Raw genomic sequence first — 17,189 nt, 5'->3', positions numbered from 1 at the left:
AATGCTGACTGTAAAGAGTCAGGTAAAAACTTGTTAAGTACTGCAAGGACCCATTTAAGAATAAGAACACAGCCCAGAAATACACAATTGGGTATAAGAGTCTTGGAAGGCAGTTGTGTAAGAAAGAAAACTCACTGCAGAGGCGGTGGGTTCACGAGAAACTGACCTCCATTGAACACGTCTGTGTGCAAGCTCCAAAGACAAGACACGTGCACCTTGCTTCCCATTGGGCTTTTGACCCTGGGACTAATATGGGATGTGGTTGATGCCTGCTTTAGAGAACTTAAGCTCTTCAAGGTTGGAGGGACTTGTTGGCCTAAACTCTAGCAGAGGAGGAAAGGGCTATTCCATTACCCAGAGGCTAAACTATGACCCAGCAAAGCACCTACATATTCTTGGGCTTAATCTCTTCTGGTGTCAAAACCTTCCCCAAACCTCTTGCCTTAGGCACTTATCAAAGACCGATTTAGAGATAATTATTACTATTTCATTACATCAAAAGGAAAATTCAAGCCTTAGAATTGGAAATAAAGAAATTAACTCAAACTTAGTGATAGTATTCAGAAAAATAAATTTGTTTCTTAAAAATCACTGGCACAGTCAGGGATGGTGGTGCACGGCTCAATTCCCAGAATTCTAGGGACTTTTAAGGAATGAAGTGAGTTCCAGTCCAGCCTGGGCTACACAGTGAGTTCTACATCAAGCTAGGCTCGGCTTTGGGGGTGGGGATCAAACCAAAACCCCTCAAAGGTGAAGTCGCCTTCAAAATATATTATTAATTTACATGTTTGCTGCACAAACAGGACAACGGCAGAGGGGAGCACTCCGAGTTCCTTTTTAGAGACTTTCTGCAATCCTACTTTATTTTTTTCAGCTTGTTCTAAGACATACAGTAGGCAAATGTGGCCTTTTAAATAGATCAGCCAACTCAACCAAAAGCTGAGAAAAGGAAAGAGACTCTGAGGCTAAGCTCTGGGGGGAAGTGAGCAGACCAGAAAACTGTGACAACATCCTTCCCCTTCCCAAAAGGGCTTAGATTAAGTCTTGTGGAGAGCACACACCACACACCCCAAGAACTTTAACCTGGGAGACGTGATGGTTTCTTACAGCGTTTGATCTGGGTCTTAGAAAGGAGTATGTACATAGAAACATCTTAATCATTCCAAGACAGAGAAAGGCCAGTCTGGCTTCCAGAGTCACGCCCCGCCACCTTCACCTCCCCCACACTAATGCTTTTTGCACACCTTGTAAGTTTCCAAAACAAGCAAGCAAACAAATAACATGAAATGGGCTTCCTGTGGCCAAGAGGTACGAGAATCCCATTAAGCCCCTTTGGAAGACACAAACGCAAACAGAGTGGGTCCCCATTCTCAAGGAAGCACTGCCAGGAACTGAATCAGACCCTGAACACTCCGCACGTCAAAGCCACGGAGGAGCAGAGGTGCGCCCCGGAGGAGTCACTGGCACGGATTGTCGGGGCAGGACTCCGGATGCGCACTCAGACCTCTGGAAGGCTCCGACATTGCAGTACAGCAGACCCGGGTTCGTCCCCGGCGTCGGAGGCGCGGCCGGGCCCCGCCCACGCACCAATGCGGCTGCGCAGCGTGGCCACCCCGTCTCCCACGTGACTGCCGTCACTGCCTCCTTGAAGCTGGGGCCGCCATCTTAAGTCCTGGCGGGCCCGGGCCCATCTCCCTCTTCCTCCCGGGCCGGGCACCTGTGACAGCGTGCGGTTGGTGGCCCCGGCCCGTCCGGTCGGAGAAGCCCGTGGGATTCTGAGGGCGGGACGAGGAGGTCGGAACTCCAGGGCTCCGCCGCGGAGGCGCCGGCTGGCGGGCCGCCCAGGTGCTGGCACGGAGGGGGCGGGACCGTGGGCCCCGCCCCGCCCCTCAGAGGCCAGCGCCGGGGCCCCGCGGCCCTTGCCCGTTTCCAGTATGGCCGCCCGCCGTGCCTGACCCGCGGCCTCTCCGTTCCGGCTCTCCGTAGGCGATGCCGATGCCGAGGCTGTGACTGACATTCTCGCTCCCACGCACGCACCGACCCGGACCCACGCCGGCAGCCCGAGCCCTGGGCCCACAACCGCTCTCTCCTCCGGCGCCGCGGCCACAGCCCGGACCACGGCTCCCGCGCCGCTGCCGTCGCCTCGCGGAGAAGGGTCGCGCCGGCCCTCGAGCTCGGCGGCCCCCGGCCGGCCAGGATGGGGAAGCGGGCCGGAGGAGGAGCAGCCGCCGCCGCCTCCGCGTCCTCCGGGGCCGGGCTGGAGCCCGCGGCCGGCCGCGGCGGGGGTCCTCGGAGCGCGGCCGCCGGCCTCCTGGGAGCGCTGCACCTGGTGATGACCCTCGTGGTGGCCGCGGCGCGGGCCGAGAAGGAAGGTGGGTGGCCGGCGGCGGGCGGCGGGCGGCGGGCGGCGGGGAGGCCCGCGGCGGGCGCCGGCGCGAAGTTGCTGGGTCGAGCCCGGTCCCGGCTCGGCGGCAGCCAGCTCGGCTCGGCGGCCGCGCGCCGGGGCTCTGCTGCCCCGGGATTCCTGCCCCTCGCCGTCCCCTCGCCTTCCCCTCGTCTCCTGTCACTGCCATTTCAAAACTTGCCGAGTTCTCGTCTGCGCCTGCCGCCGGGGCCGCTATGCGACGAGGCACCCCGCTTTTTAGGCTTCTTGGTGGCCCCTGCTAGGTAAATCGCTGGACGCCTGCCTCGGCTCCCCTTTGTCGGGTTTGAAATCGGGTATGCAGACCGAGCACCCTTTAAAATGCGGTGGTCAAAACAAAACAAAAATAGTGAGACTGGTGGAAAGGCTTCAAAACAAAGCTTCCAAGATTTATATTTGCTGGGACATTTCTTTGAAGAGGCTCTTTTTCTCCAGTTTTCTTTTTCGCTGCCGTCCCTTTGCGGTGTTGAGGGTTGTTTGCTTCTTTAGCCCTAAATAGAATCTCATTTGCCTCTAGTAAGCTACTGGAAGCCGGTTTACATTTTTGGTGTAAGATTCTGTGCCTTTCTCTTGGATGTGTGAGCCCTTAGGAACCAACGTCAAGTTCTCAGCTTGCAAACCTTCCACCTGTAATTCACAGTTGAAGGCTCACTCTGATTAAACAAACAAACAAACAAACAAACCCTGCTATTGTAAGGTTGTAAAACTGGTACTTTGACGGGGTCAGAAATTACTTTGTAATCTTGAAGACCGGACTACCTGTTTCTGAACGTAAGCCCGAGGGAATGTGTGCAGTTAGAGCCTTCATGAATTAAATCACTCACAGTGAATGCTGCTTTTTTTTAGACTAAGAAAACTAGTTCGACTATCTTTCATTACACACCAGAGGAACTCTTCAAGAAAATAATTTCGTGCCGTATAACTTTGAAGTTGTTTTCCTGTATGGTTATAAAGCCATTTGGTTTTTACTGTTACTGACTGGCAGCTGCAAAGGTTAACCAAATTAGCGTCAAAGTGCAACTATTTGTCAGTTTATTATTTATCTTTCTTAGAAACATTACATTCCCTCATTTAATTCTATAAACCGCCTCAGTCTAGTCAGCATAAGAACACTAATCAGAATAGCAAGGATTTGGCAGAGGCAAGATTCTGTTAAGCATAAAAATGCTGTTTTAAGGTGGTCAGGCCTGAGGTTGTCATATTGACCCCCTGTTAAATATAGTGTTGGTTTGGGTGGCCATGGTGGCCAGCATTTGGACATGAGTGTTGAGTAAACCCTTCAGAGTTTGACAATTAGGTGGGCATGTCTGCTTGTGCTTCCCTGAGGGGGGGGCACTTGCTTTGCTTTCCTGTTGATGGCCTTGCCTTGTAGGCACCGAGTCTTTGAATAAATGCCTCTTCTCATGGACTGTAGCACAGGGAACTAAAGTGATGTAGGCTAAGTTTGCCTTATCCTCCTAACGCTGCTTATTTTTCCAACTGACATTTAAGCGCTAATTTTTGGGCTACAGTTAAGTAGTTAAATTTCTTGTTGGAGGACATCAGTCTAAAATTATATATTTGCCTACTCTTATTTGCGTAATTTACAAGTGTCCGTGCGCCTCTCTAATGTGCATAAGTCTGTAAAGGCTGAGCCTGTAGAATAGCTGCCAAAGAACTAAGTATGAAAAGAGGTGGTTCAGTCAGCCCGGGCCTGGCTGAGTCAGACCCTTTCGACTGCGCTGTATCTGGGGGACAATTTGTATGGACAAAATAGTTATTTAAGATATTAAGAGTAATTATATTAATATAGATCATAGGCCTTGGGCCTTCATACATAGGTAGGTCTGGTTTAAATCAAATGTTCCGAACGATCTCCCAATAAATGTTCTACTCTCTAAACATGCTTCTAGATCAAATTCCAGTCATGTTTTAATTTTGAATAAGTAGGAGAAGTGGAATTGATTTTCTCCCAGGATTGTGACACAGTGTCTTTGGCATCTACATTTGCCCCAGAAGAGTGCTGTTGAGTTGTTTTGTTTTGTTTCCCAGCAAGTTTGGTCATACTTGTAAAGAGAGCTAAGTTTACTTTATCTGTTTATTCCCTGAGGACCTTCTGTGTCAAGTAGTATAGAGTGAAATTTCCACGAAGGGATTTACCAGCAAATGTAGTGGTGGTTCTTTGGGTATTTTGTATGTTTGTATATCTTTCCTGCATTGCAGTAGACTTTCACTAGAAAACTGAGACAGTAAAAGTCACTGTCTCCTCAAGAAAAGCTGCAGGCGAAGCTGGATTGCCTCATGCAGCTCTTCATGTTTGAACTAGATGCTCATTTTCTTGACAGTACATGAGCCGTTCCTTGTCTTAACATCATTACGTCTCAGAACTCCTATCTTAACACACATCTTAACTGATCTATGACGTGTGTTATCTCTGGTCCAGAGGAAAGGGACCTTTGACACCATTTTGATTGTGCTTGGATGTTTGTAAAAACTTTGAGATAGTTGCCAGACATAAAGTTACTATAATTACTACAGATAACCAGTGTATTCTGGTTAGTGTCAGGATTTTTTTGTGAGAGTAAGATTTAGCTACTGAAAATAGGAAAGTCTCTTTTTGTCTGTTTCTGTCTCTCTATAATAAAATCAATTATTAAAATATGCATAATGACGATACATATATGTATGTTATACTTAGACTTTTGATGGAGTCTTGAGTTATAAATCAGCCATTATGCAAGCAAAGAAGCCTTTTTAAAAAAGATTTGCTTTTTGTGTATGAATGTTTCGCCTGCATGCAAGTATGTGTGCTGAATGAATGCCTGGTACTCACAGGAAGGAGGGGTCAGATCTGCTTGAGCTATAGTTACAGATGTGTGTGAGCTGGGTATTCAAACCTGAAACTGGCTTCTCTATAAGAAGAAGAGCTCTTTAACAGACAAGCAGTCTTGTCACTCACCTCTGCCAATATGTTTTGTTGTTGCTGTTGTTTTGTTTTCGAGACAGGGTTTCTCTGTGTAGCCTTGGCTGTCCTGGACTCACTTTGTAGACCAGGCTGGGTTTGAACTCAAAGTTCCGCCTGCCTCTGCCTCCTGAGTACTAGGATCAAAGGTGTGTGCCATTACACCAATAAGTTTTTAAAACATCTTATGTATTCGTTTCATTGTGAAATGGGTTTTGGAAGTTGTGGTGCCTTTTAATTTACTGTAAATGGGCGGGAACCATTTACATATCTAGTAAATAAAGCTTGGGCTGATTTTTTGGAATGTTGTTTCATTCTGTGACAATTTCAGTCTGAAAGCCACATGTGTTTTTATTAATTGGTAGTTAAAGGCAAGGTCAAGTTTGCAGTGTCAAGACTTTTAATTTTTTTTCTGCCCATATATGGTGGCTTCATGCATAAATTTTTATTTAAGCTGTATTTGTGTCATAAATACAGAACATGGTATTTTCTATACAAACCTAAGAACCAAGTGCTTAGGCCAGAAGAGAGGAGGTAAAAGCCTGCTAGTGATTTGCCTTGGGGTCATAAAATCGATTAGAGAAATATGTACTTTCTAATGTAAAGCTATATTTTTAATGATTTTTGAGCGTGAGATGTTTTGCCCTTTGGGTGCAATGGCTGCATTTCAGTTTAGAGCCTGTTAAATAGGGTAGTGCGGAATGTACACTTTGCTAATGAGCTTGTTTCGCCCTTTGTGAAAGCTGTTTAGTAGTGAGAAACACTGGAGTCCTGTAGTGGGAAGAAGTGCGCCCTTTGTTACTGATAAGCATTTTCCTCCTCTTTCCAGTACGTCCCCGTTTCTGCATTCTTACAGTGAGTCCAGGTAGGCACCCCTGAAGAGATGAGCTGTGAAAGCAGCAGTAAATCCATCTAATTTGTTATCTTGAGTTTGGTAAAAACATGTTCCCCTTGGAAGTGCAGTGAATATGTCTTCACTGGGTGCTTAGTGTCTTAGAAATGTTCTCTCCTTGTGGTTTGAGATTTCTTGTTGGTTTGCCAAACCAAGGGGTCTGACCTCTCCCTTTTGTCTGTTGAGAGCAGCTTGGGCCTTATGTGACGAATGGACTTTGTACTTCTGGGTTGTCACTGTGTCCAGCCAGCTGTCACTGCTGTGCATGTGCCAGTTGGATGTCTGTCTTCGTCTGTGTGTCTGGCCAGAAGCATGCACTAAAGCCTGGGCAGGATTAGCTTGCACTACCTCCCTTTTCCCACTTGTTAGTCCTTGGCCACAGTGGACTTACTTTTGACCCTTAACCAGGTGGTGCCTGTGAGCTGACCCCTTCCTTTGGTCAGCTCTTCCTACCACTTCTGTCGCCCAGCCCAGGGCGCCCTGGAGCACAACCTCCTGCCTCCCAGCCTGTGTCCATCCATCGCCCAGTGTAGCCCTGCTTCCTTTGAGTCTTTGTTCATCCTTTTATCTTAACAGTTATGCACTGCTGCCTCAGTCACTTCCTTAGAGATCCCATGGCACCTTCCCCCAGTCTAGAATTTCTGTGAGGCATCTACAGTATGGATGTAGTTTTGAGTGAAGATTTGCCTGAGATAATCTCACCCGACTTTTTTTTTTGAAACCTGTGGCCTGGGTGACCTGGAGGTTAGAGTCAGGAGTAGGTAGGAACATCAACTTAGGTATAGTTGTCCTTTGGAAATGTCCAGGAGAGTAGGCTATTGGGTACGGCATCTTTCTTTTCCCACATGTTGCTTCCCTTTATAACTAAAATGAGGTGTGTCCGCTCACCTACCCTTCACTACGGGGCTGCTCAGGTTGCTCAGGGCTAAGGATGTGCACTGCTCTTGTGGACCTACATGAGAGGCTCCTAGCTGCCAGTACCTCCTCTAAGATCTGATGCCCACCCCCGCACTCACAGGCACATTATCCCAGATGGATGCATAGCAAACACATAATTAAAAATAATCAACTGTCACTGTCAGGACTCTAGGACTTTTAAGCTTTTCAGATCCTCAGCATAGTGAGGCTGGCGTAGTGCTCAAGTACTAGCTACATGAGGAGGCCAGGGTCCCCCTCCGTGCAAGCCATTGTTTCCTAGTTCCCAGTGAGCATTCATGCATGGGGTGTCCGGTTACGTACTAGGTGGAGAAAGAGCAAACGTGTCAGTGCGCCACTTCGCTTTATTTTATTTTACTTTCCAAGTCGGGGTCTCTCCCTCACTCTACGGAACTAGCTGTGTGGATCATGCTGGCTTTGAGCTAGAGTACATCCACTTGCTTCTGCCTTCTGAGGGCTGGAATTAAAGGTGTGTGCCACCACAGCCAGCTCATTTCTTGGTTTTAAACAATCATATTCTGTCATCTTGGTGAACATTAAAGTAGCCCATTCCGGATCATCAGAGTTCTTCAAAAGAAACTTTCCTGTTAGTGGGTAGTCTGGGGTATTGAATATTGGCTCTGGGTAGCTGCTGACTGATGTACTTGATGATTAGGAGCTAGGCTTTGTTACTTAGGTTAAGCAATATTGTCTTCTGCAAATACACCTTGGCTCTTGATTGGTGTGGCAGGTTGGTCTAGGCTTGGGCAGTAATCTCAGAAGTTGGTCCTAGATTAAAAAGTACTAAAGAGAACCAAAGGCCAGGAGTAGAATTTGCTTTGTTGTCCATTGTTTTAGTGCGAGGCAGACAGAGTCCTAACTGTGTTGCCCAGGCTGGCCTCTTGAGTGCAGGGGTGCAGGTAGATGCCGCCATGCCAGAGAGGTTTTGCTCTTGCTAGAGAGGGAAGTTTTTTTAGACTCCAGCTTAAACACAAGGGTTCAGAAGAGGCATGCCTCTAGTGCTGTGGCTTCTCTTATAAAGACAAATGAGGAGCTTTAATTTGCTTCTCTCTGCTGCATATAGTACATAGGCAAAGCCCTGGAAAATGTCTGAGAGGATCCTTGACATGCCTGTCCCGATGAGAGTGTAAAACCTGCATTGTCTGTACAGTTTCTTCTAATTGTGATAAAACCCTACAGGATTTACCATCTTAGTCATTTTAGGTGTACATCAGCTACATTAAGTATTCCCATGCTGTGTAGTCGGTCTCCAGACCTCGTTCACTCTGCAGAATTGGGACCTCTGACCTTATAAACACCTCCCATTTCTCTCCATTGCTCCCCTAGCCCCAGCCATGCTGTCTGGATGTGATGATAGTTGCTGCATGTCTGAGTGGACTCCCTCAGCTTGGCGTTTTTGACTTGTTTCATTTCACTTGGCGTGGCGTCCGTGCAGCTTATGTTGCCTGTGTTGGAGTTTCCATTTTCTCCCTGTGGGGCCAGGCTGGCCTTAGACTTGAGCACCTCCTTTCTGAGGCTCTGCAATGCTGAGCCCATAGGAGGGCACTGTCACACTTTCTTCTTTTTTTCCTTAATGCTAGGGGTTGAACTCAGGGCCGTGTTAAGTACTCTGTCACTGAGCTATTCCCCTGGCTCTTTTTAAGTTTTCTTTTGACTCTGGCAGGATCTCCCTCAGTTGCTTAGGTTGGTCTTGAGATTGCTAGGTAGCTTAGGTAAGCCTAGAACTTGGAACCTTACTGTCTCAGCATCCAAAATAGAGTAGCTAAGATTCTAAGCATGTGCCATCATGTGGATTTTTTTTTTTTTTAAGAGACAGGATCTTTATAGCCCAGGACACTTGAACTCAGCAATCTCTTTGCCTCAAGCTGCGGAGTGTAAGGATTATGTTTGTGTGTGGCCGCCCAGCCTGGTTTCTAGTGTGAGAGATAATGTCACGACGTTTTCACACACAGAGGCCATGGTGCTTTGTTAATATTTGCTCCTCAACAACTCTTCCTGCCTCTTCTTCCCTGCTAAGAGTTCCCCATTCTGCTTTTGTGTCACAGGAATTTCAATCCACATGCCATGTATGATACAAAATACACAGTATTTTGCCTTTCCTACCCACTATTACCCTCTTCAGCCTCTTTTTCTTTTAACTTTGTGTGTATATATGTGCAGGTATGTGTATGTGTGGCTGTGGGCACGTGTGTATGTGTGTATGTAGAAGTCAGAGAACAACTTCAGCTGTTATCCCTACATCCCCCACCTTGGTGTGTTGTTTTGTTTGTTTGTTTGTTTGTTTGTTTGAGACAGGGTCTCACTATGTAGACCAGGCTGGCCTCAAAATCACAGCTCTGCCTGCCTCTGCCTCCTGAGTGCTGGGATCAAAGGTGTGCGCCACTGTGCCCAGTCCACACCTTGTTTTTAGAGACAGGGTTTCTCCCTGGGTCGTGGGACATGCTGACGAGGTGACCCCCGCCCCCTTGGCCATGGAATTGCAAGGATGCTGTGCCAGACTTTTTACTTGGGGTTAGCAGTCACATTCAGGTCCTTGTGCTTGCGCTTTCCAGGCACCTTGCTGTCCTCCTAACCCATGCCTTCCTGACATTTTAAGGCAGGATGGCACTCCTTTATGTGCACGTATAGCATCCTTTTTCATCCATCCAGTCATCCACAGACACGTGGGCTCCTTGTGCCTCATGGGTTTTAGGAATAGTGCCACGAGGACAGGTGTGCGCAGAGCTCCTCAAAACTTCTTCAGTTCTTCAGTGTCTGCCCCAAACAGATTTCTGCATCATATAGTAGTTTTGTTTTTATTTTTTTTTTAGTAGTTGCACATTTTTATTCGTAGGAGCCACATTATTTTACAACCACATCAATAGTAGTACACAAAGGTTCCAATTTCAACACATCTGTGGCACACATTCATTCATTCACTTATTCACTTATTTTCAGAGAGTGACCATCCTAAGAGTGTATGATAATAGGCCTTTGTGGTTTTTTATTTTTGTGTCTCTGAAGATTAGAGGTGTTGGACAACTTTTTATGTGCTTGTTGGCCATTTATACATATTCTCTGGAAAGATGTCTAGTTAAGTCCTTTGCCTATACTCTGATTGTTTTTTTTTTTTTTTTGTGTTACGTTTTCTTCATATTATGGGTATTAATTCTTTATCTGACAAATGACTGGCAAGTATGGTCTCATTCTGCATGTTAACTTTTCGTTCAGTTACTGCTTTCTTTAATGAACAAACTTTTTGTCTGAGCTGGGCATGGCGGTGTATACTGTATAGGCAGGAAGATAGCACACGTCAAGGCCAGCCTGGTCTACACACTGAATTCTGGGCCAGACAGGGCCGGATAGTGAAACGTTATCTATCCGTCTCAGAAAAGAGGGAGAAAGAGAGAAAGAGAGGAGAGTGAGGTGGGCTGGGGACAGGGAGGTGACAGTGCCTGTGCCAGGTGCTTGCAAGCGCTTGAGGAGGCCAGAGTGGGCCTGGTCCCCTGGAGCTGGAGTTAGAGCTGGGAGCCAGCAAGGAAACCTGGGTCCTTTGCAAGAACAGCTTATCTGCTGAGTCATCTCTCCAGCCCTGGCAGATATGTTCCTAAAAACTTAACTTTTCTGTGTAGTTATGATACCGCATTTGTGTCAAGGAAAGCACCAGCTAAAAGTAAAGTTTGGGATGTAGCAGAGCATAGGTGCCACGTCTCCGTTTTCTCCACTCCTAGAACTATCACTTCAGAGAAGCTGCCTCTGAGACCCGGGCCTCTCTGTAGCACATCTGAATCTAAAACAGTGGCCTCTTAAAGGTGACCCAGAATGAATAGAAAGTGCTTCTGAACTGATAACCTTTTTAAACATTTGCTTTTCACTGTTTAGGGTCATGTGTCAGTTGCACTTGCCTGTAACTGAAGCTGCCGCGGGTTACCTGATACTCTGCTGGGTTACTGTGCCTGGTGCTGTTTACATTGCAGACCTCATCACATTCAGTCCTCACATGGATGGCCGTCTGTGCTTCGTAGCTGTTTAGCCTTGGCCGTAGTCTGCCTCTGGCCTAAGTAGGCTGGAGGGACTTGTGCCTGTTTCCTCAAGATCCTAGCCTTCCATGGGAGAGGCAGTGTAATATGCAGGAGTTCTTTCCATGCGGACAACCTACAGATTGCCTTTGGGAGGGTCCCCTGCCCCTTCCCCCAGACAGCGTTTCTCTGTGTAACCCTGGCTGTCCTGGAACTCACTCTGTAGACCAGGCTGGCCTCAAACTCAGAGATCCACCTGCTTCTGACTTCCTAGAGCTGGGATTAAAGGTATGCACCACCACTGCCTGGCAGAACTTTTTTTTTTAATTAAAAATTCATACTGATTGTATAAATAAAAAGAAATATTAAATAATGTTTAGTAAGTGGTAGAAAATTGGTCTGTTTCCTTTTCATGAGCATTCCCCTCCCCCTTTAAAAAAAGTGTTTTACATGAGCATATGTCTTTGTACTACTTGCGTGCCTGGTTCTTATAGCATAGCAGCATAGCAGGGTCCCCTGGTTGTGAGTCGGGGCTCTGGGACTCAGTCCTAGGCCCTCTGGAAGAGCAAGCAGTGCTCTGAGCCATCTCCAGCCCCTCTGCTTCCCAGTCAAAAGCAGACATTGCCAGGTTGCCTGTGAAGGAAACTATGGTGCAGCATACTGAGGGCAGCCACTTCCACATACTGACTGGTGCCTTTTTTTTTTTTTTTTTTAAATTTAGAATCATTAAGTCTCATTATGAAACAGTTACTGTGGTAAGACTGGGCACTTTGATTCATTTGCTGGCTATTCCTACTTGATTTTGTCTTTTGTTATTTTCCCTATTAACATTTGATTTTTTTTTAACTTAAATAATTAAGGACAGTATTTTTCTAAGCTTCTATTTAGGAATTACTTTTATTTTTCTATTATTTTTAATCAGTCAAATCTGTAGTTCTTGCTTTTCTAGCTATGTTGTTATTGCTCAAAAGCCAAACAAAACCCTGTGTGTAACGATTGGATGTTCATTGATGTTTCATCTTTGTGTTTCTGTTTTGTGATACATACCATAAAGCACGGATGTGCATGTTTTAAGTTGTATTACATGAAACTGGCATTTTATAGGTACAATATGATTAAAAAGCATTCTAGGGCTTTTACTCTATCTATCTATCTATCTATCTATCTATCTATCTATCTATCTATGGGTTTTTTGGGGACAGGGTTCCTCTGTGTAGCCTAGGCTGTCCTGGACTTGCTCTGTAGACCAGGCTGGCCAGGAACTCACAGAGATCCTCCAGCCTCGGCCTCCCTGAGTGCTGGGATTACAGGCGTGTGCCACCGGTGATCTTTATTTTTTGTATGAATTATTGCATTGGCAAGGATTTGAGAACAATGTTAGATGTAAGTAATAAAAAAGGCATCTTGTCTTGTCCTGGTCCCTAAGGGAGAGACACCTTAGATGGTCCACTGTGAAGTGTGATTGGAGCTAGGTGTTCTTGATACTGTGTTCTGAAATACTTCAGTCTTGAGCGTTCTCAGTAGATTGAGTGTTCAGGAGAGAGGCTACACTTTATCTGGTGAAACTGTTTGGGCAAAGTTTTGATAGTAGTTTTGGCAGGCTCCCGAGTCAGGTCTCCCTAAGACTGTTTCCTCGAGGAAACCTGTCAGTGTTTTGTCTTTTGGGTTCGGGGTGTTTTGTTTGAGACCAGCTCGTGTCAGGTCCCCGCAGCTGGGTCGCAGGCCCCCTTCTCCAGCTGCTTGGTGTGCATCTTTGTAGAGGGTAGCTCCTAAACAACTGCAGCTTTTTTTGTAAGTGTTTAAAAATAGTGAAAACACTGCAGGAGCTATCTTTAGTAATAGCAGCAACAAGAACAGACCTTAAGAACCATGTAGACTCCCAGGAAAAGCATTCTTGAAGAACACAGTAGACTCAGACGGTGAAAGACACTGACGCTTGGCTACATAAAGCCTTAAAAATGTGAGCAGAGCTTTTCTTACCTTCGGAAAGCTGAAGAAGTGTACTTAGAAGATGAATGTGGAAATGCTGGGGGAGTGCAAGGGAGGGCTGTGCGCAAGCAGTTCTTCGGGCAAGCTGTGAGGTGTTGACAGCGAGAGGAGTGCCGTGGAACAGGGCAGTGGGCCCCAAGTCCACATGGTTCCAGCCGAGACATGGTAATGCGCGGAGGGCACCCGTGTGATCCGCGCTATCGCTGAGGCTTTGCTAAGTTACCATCGCAGCCATATGCCTTAGAACAACACAAATCCCTTTTCTTGGCTCTGAAGGGCACAAGTCTTCGAGCAAGGTGTTGGTAGGCTGTCTGCCTTCAGGGCTTAGTCTGCCTTAGCGTTTTCTGGCTTGGAGAGGTTTCCACACTCCTTGGCTCATCACCCCTTTTTAACATGACTCTCTTCCTGGCTTCTTGCTCCTGTTCTTTTCCTTTTGGCTATCTGTGGGATCGTTACCCCTTTTCAGATTGAGGAAGTTTGGCTTGATGAGAGCTTTTAACTTTGTGCGTGTGTTTGGGTGTTTTGTTTGTTTTTTTGTGAGGGGCTGTTAATATGAATTACCTGCCTTGCAGGTCTTGCTTGATCATCATATATTATCCTTTAAATGTATTGTTGGGATAGTTTGGCTAGAATTTGTTTAGGAGTTTTGTATCATTGGTTACGAGGGTTACTGCTGGTCTGTTTTCTTCCAACAGTTTTGACATTAGAGTCAGTCAGACTGGCCTCATAGTCCATGTTGACAGCTGTTTCTCCTTATCGTTTGCTTTGGAACAGTTTGTACAGAATTGGTACCATTGACATTATCTGGACCTAGAATTTTTTTCTCTGGAGGTTTTGAGGCACAATGTGAACTTCTAGTGTGTAGGGTTATTTAGTTTTTGTTTGCTTTTTTTTCCCCTTGTGGATGATCTTTGATGACAGAATTCAACTATTTTATTTAAGTTGCCGAATTTGTCAACAAAATTATTCTTAATATTTTCTTACTTTCTTTTCACTCTTTGCAGTATCTGGTGGCAAGGCCTCTCTCACTCTTGGTATTTATAATTTCTTGTCTTGATGAGTTTTGTTGTCCAAGTTGTTCTTGAAGACCTAATGCCTCAACCTCCTTGGTGCTAGGTTTATTTCTGCTTGCATTTGTATTGTTGGTTTTGCTTCTTTAGGACATAATTTGTTGTTTGTGTTTTAGGTTTTTTTAATTTGGGGGCAAAAACTGATTTGAAGCCTTTCAAAAGGTGTAAAGTGATTTGCTTTATCAAGGATTTTCTTGGGTTTTACTAGTTTGTAAGTTTAGCACGAATTTTACTTCTGTAGCTGTGCTTCCTGTCTCGCCCTTCCCCACCCCGTCTAGAAGCTTCAAGAGCTGCAGAGCAGAGCCTGAAGTTGACCTTTTGAACTTTGGGGTTCTGTGTCACATTTGACATAGGTTGTGCTGGCATGCCTTCTGCTTGTTGATCTGTCTTTTGCAGGCTCTAATATACTGTTACAACTGATAGGTTTTTTTCCTCTCACTGCAGTTTTATTTTATTTTTCTATATTTTATTTCTCTCTACACTTTTTATGGTGCCAGGATCAAACTCAGGGTCTTGGGCATGCTGGGCAAGCACTGAAGCACTGAGCTTCAATCCTCATCTTTCTACTTAAAAAAATTAGTTCTTTGGTACTTAAGACTGAATCTGGGGTCTGACATCTGCCTTTTAAACTTTTCCTTTTTAAGACGGTGTTTCGGTGAGTTCCCGGTTGATCTTCAACTCGCACTCGACTGTGCTGGAACTTGAACTTGCCGCCTTCCTGCCACAGCCTTTAGAGAGGCTGGTGCTGCAGCCTGTGCCACAGCTGAGGCCCTGATCTTCTTTTTGAACACCCAGAGCACATGATGTCATACTGTGCTGCACCCCTGGGCCGGTTAAATGAGCTTTGACTAACTGCCCTTCTCATCTTCTCTTGCACCTAGCAGCCTTGGAGCCCGTGCTGAGAGGGGTCCTACGTTGGTCAGTGCTGGTGGCTGTATTCCTGTTAGTACTGTGGAACCTGGGTGGAAGATGCGGTTGAGTGACTTGGAAGCCTCTACATTCCATTGAAGTCTTACTCTTTCTTGCTCAGCTGTGTTTGCTTGCTTTTGGTGATGCTGAGGATCAAGCTCAAGACCTTGGATAAGCAGGCTCTGGCCCTTTGAGCTGCTTTCCCAGTCCCTTGAGGTCTGGATCAGGGCTCAGGCTTGGATTGTTCTCCAGAATTGAGGCGCGACCATCCTAAGTGGACCCTCCATTATTCTGGGAGTTTCTTTTCTTTTCTTTTCTTTTCTTTTCTTTTCTTTTCTTTTCTTTTCTTTTCTTTTCTTTTCTTTCTTTCCAGGTTGAAGTAGGTGTTGTTCCTGACGAGCCACAGTGTTAGTAACACTTTTGATCAGTTCTTCCTCAGCCTTAGTGACCTCAGGTACGTGTGTGATCAGCAGTTAGCAGAGTGCTCAGTGGGGACCCCCTCATTCTTTTTATATTTTAAGAGAATGTGTTAGTTTTTCACATTTACTTTTATTATTTTTAGTGTTTGTGTGTGTGTGTGTATGTGTGCATGCACACGCGTTCCCTCAGAAGCCAGCAGTGTCAGACCCCCTGGAGCTGGAGTTACAGGTTGTTGTGAGCCACCATGTGGGTGCTGGAAATCAAACTGGGGTCTTCTGGAAGAGTGGCCAGTGCTCCTAGCCGCTGAGCTAACTCTTTCCCCGGCCCTCATTCTTGAGGCTCCAGTGCAGCAGGTCCTTTTACTGGCATTCTGCCAAGGGTCCTCACTGCCCGTTCTCAGTGTCTTACAGAACCCACCCTGGCCTCGGGGCTCCCCCTGGCCTCGGGGTGCTCAGAAGGCAGTGAGTTAGGCTGTCCTAGGACATGCTTTCTTGGTTCGTCCTGTGTACCAAAGCATTACCTAACATGGTCTGTGGATTGAGGACATTTTTATTTTATTTTATTTTTTTGGTTGTTTCAGATAGAGACAACTTTAGACTCCCAAATGCTAGGAGTTAGATAAACATATCCTCAGGCTTCTTTTTCTAATAACCTATAAAAAGTTTGGTAATGCCTTTAATCCCAGCACTTGGGAAATGGAAGAAGCAGGTAGAACTCGGAGTTAGAGACATCCAGGAGGACAGCGAGGGCTACACAGAGAAACCCTGTCTCAAAAAACCAAAGCAAACCCCTTTTTGATAATTGACGTTGGACAGGATGGTTGGATTGATGGTTACTCTGCGGAGTAGCACAGACAAGGTGGCTGTAAAACAGCGTAGATTGACTGTCTTGCAGTTCTGGAAAGCCGGAATCGGAAATGCATGCCACTGGCCTGTAATGAAATGTTGGTGGGCCCATTTCTTTCTGTGCTTGCTGGGGGAGAATATTGTTTGACTTTCCTGGCTTCTAGAGGCCTCCGTGTTTCCTGGCTTGGGGCCTCCTGCTCTATCTTTAAAGCCAGCAAGGCCACATTGAGCCAACTCTTCCTCAGATTGCTGTCTTTCTTAGTCTCCTTCTGCTTCTTGCTTCCAGTTTTCAGGATATTGGGTCCACTCAGACAGTTCAAAGTAATTTCCCTGTCTTAAAATTATCGAGTAGAACCTAGAATCCACCTCACTGTTAGTTACCTCTCATCATGTGACCTGCCATAGTCACAGGGTATTGAGACAGTGACGTGGGCCTGCCAGGAAAGGCTTGTAGACACCATTCTGTTCTCCACAAAAACTAAAAACTGAAAACTCTGCCTCAGACATATTTCTTTTTATAATAAATACGATTTTATGTAGGAATTTCTTAACTTACATGCATGAAATCATACTAGAAACAGCAAGACTGTAAGCTTGCTTTTCAGTATGTTGATCATGGATAGCTTTTCCTTTGTAAATAGAAGTTACATGTTGTTTAGTTTAGTTGAGTTTAATTCATTGAGATGCGGTTTCTCTTTGTAGCCCTGGCTGTCCTGGAATTCACTTTGTAGACCAGGCTATCCTCAAACTCAGATCTGCCTGCCTCT

The 17,189-nt window shown here is 46.0% G+C and overlaps 1 protein-coding gene across 2 annotated transcripts in view; it reads left to right on the top strand.

Moving 5' to 3' along the window:
- The first annotated feature begins 2,197 nt into the window (after nt 1-2,197).
- The window catches only part of Tmem131 (transmembrane protein 131), a 135,548-nt gene continuing 120,556 nt past the window's right edge, over nt 2,198-17,189 (top strand). For both annotated transcript variants that reach the window (XM_021631574.2, XM_021631573.2), the window contains exon 1: nt 2,198-2,372. In XM_021631574.2, the coding sequence (XP_021487249.1) occupies nt 2,198-2,372 (175 nt within the window). The remainder of the gene's footprint in view (nt 2,373-17,189) is intronic.

Source organism: Meriones unguiculatus, chromosome 16 (assembly GCF_030254825.1).
Source record: "Meriones unguiculatus strain TT.TT164.6M chromosome 16, Bangor_MerUng_6.1, whole genome shotgun sequence".
NCBI classification, from domain to species: domain Eukaryota; kingdom Metazoa; phylum Chordata; class Mammalia; order Rodentia; family Muridae; genus Meriones; species Meriones unguiculatus.
The sequence above is the reverse complement of the archived record's forward strand: the minus strand, read 5'-3'. Positions and strand labels throughout refer to the sequence as shown.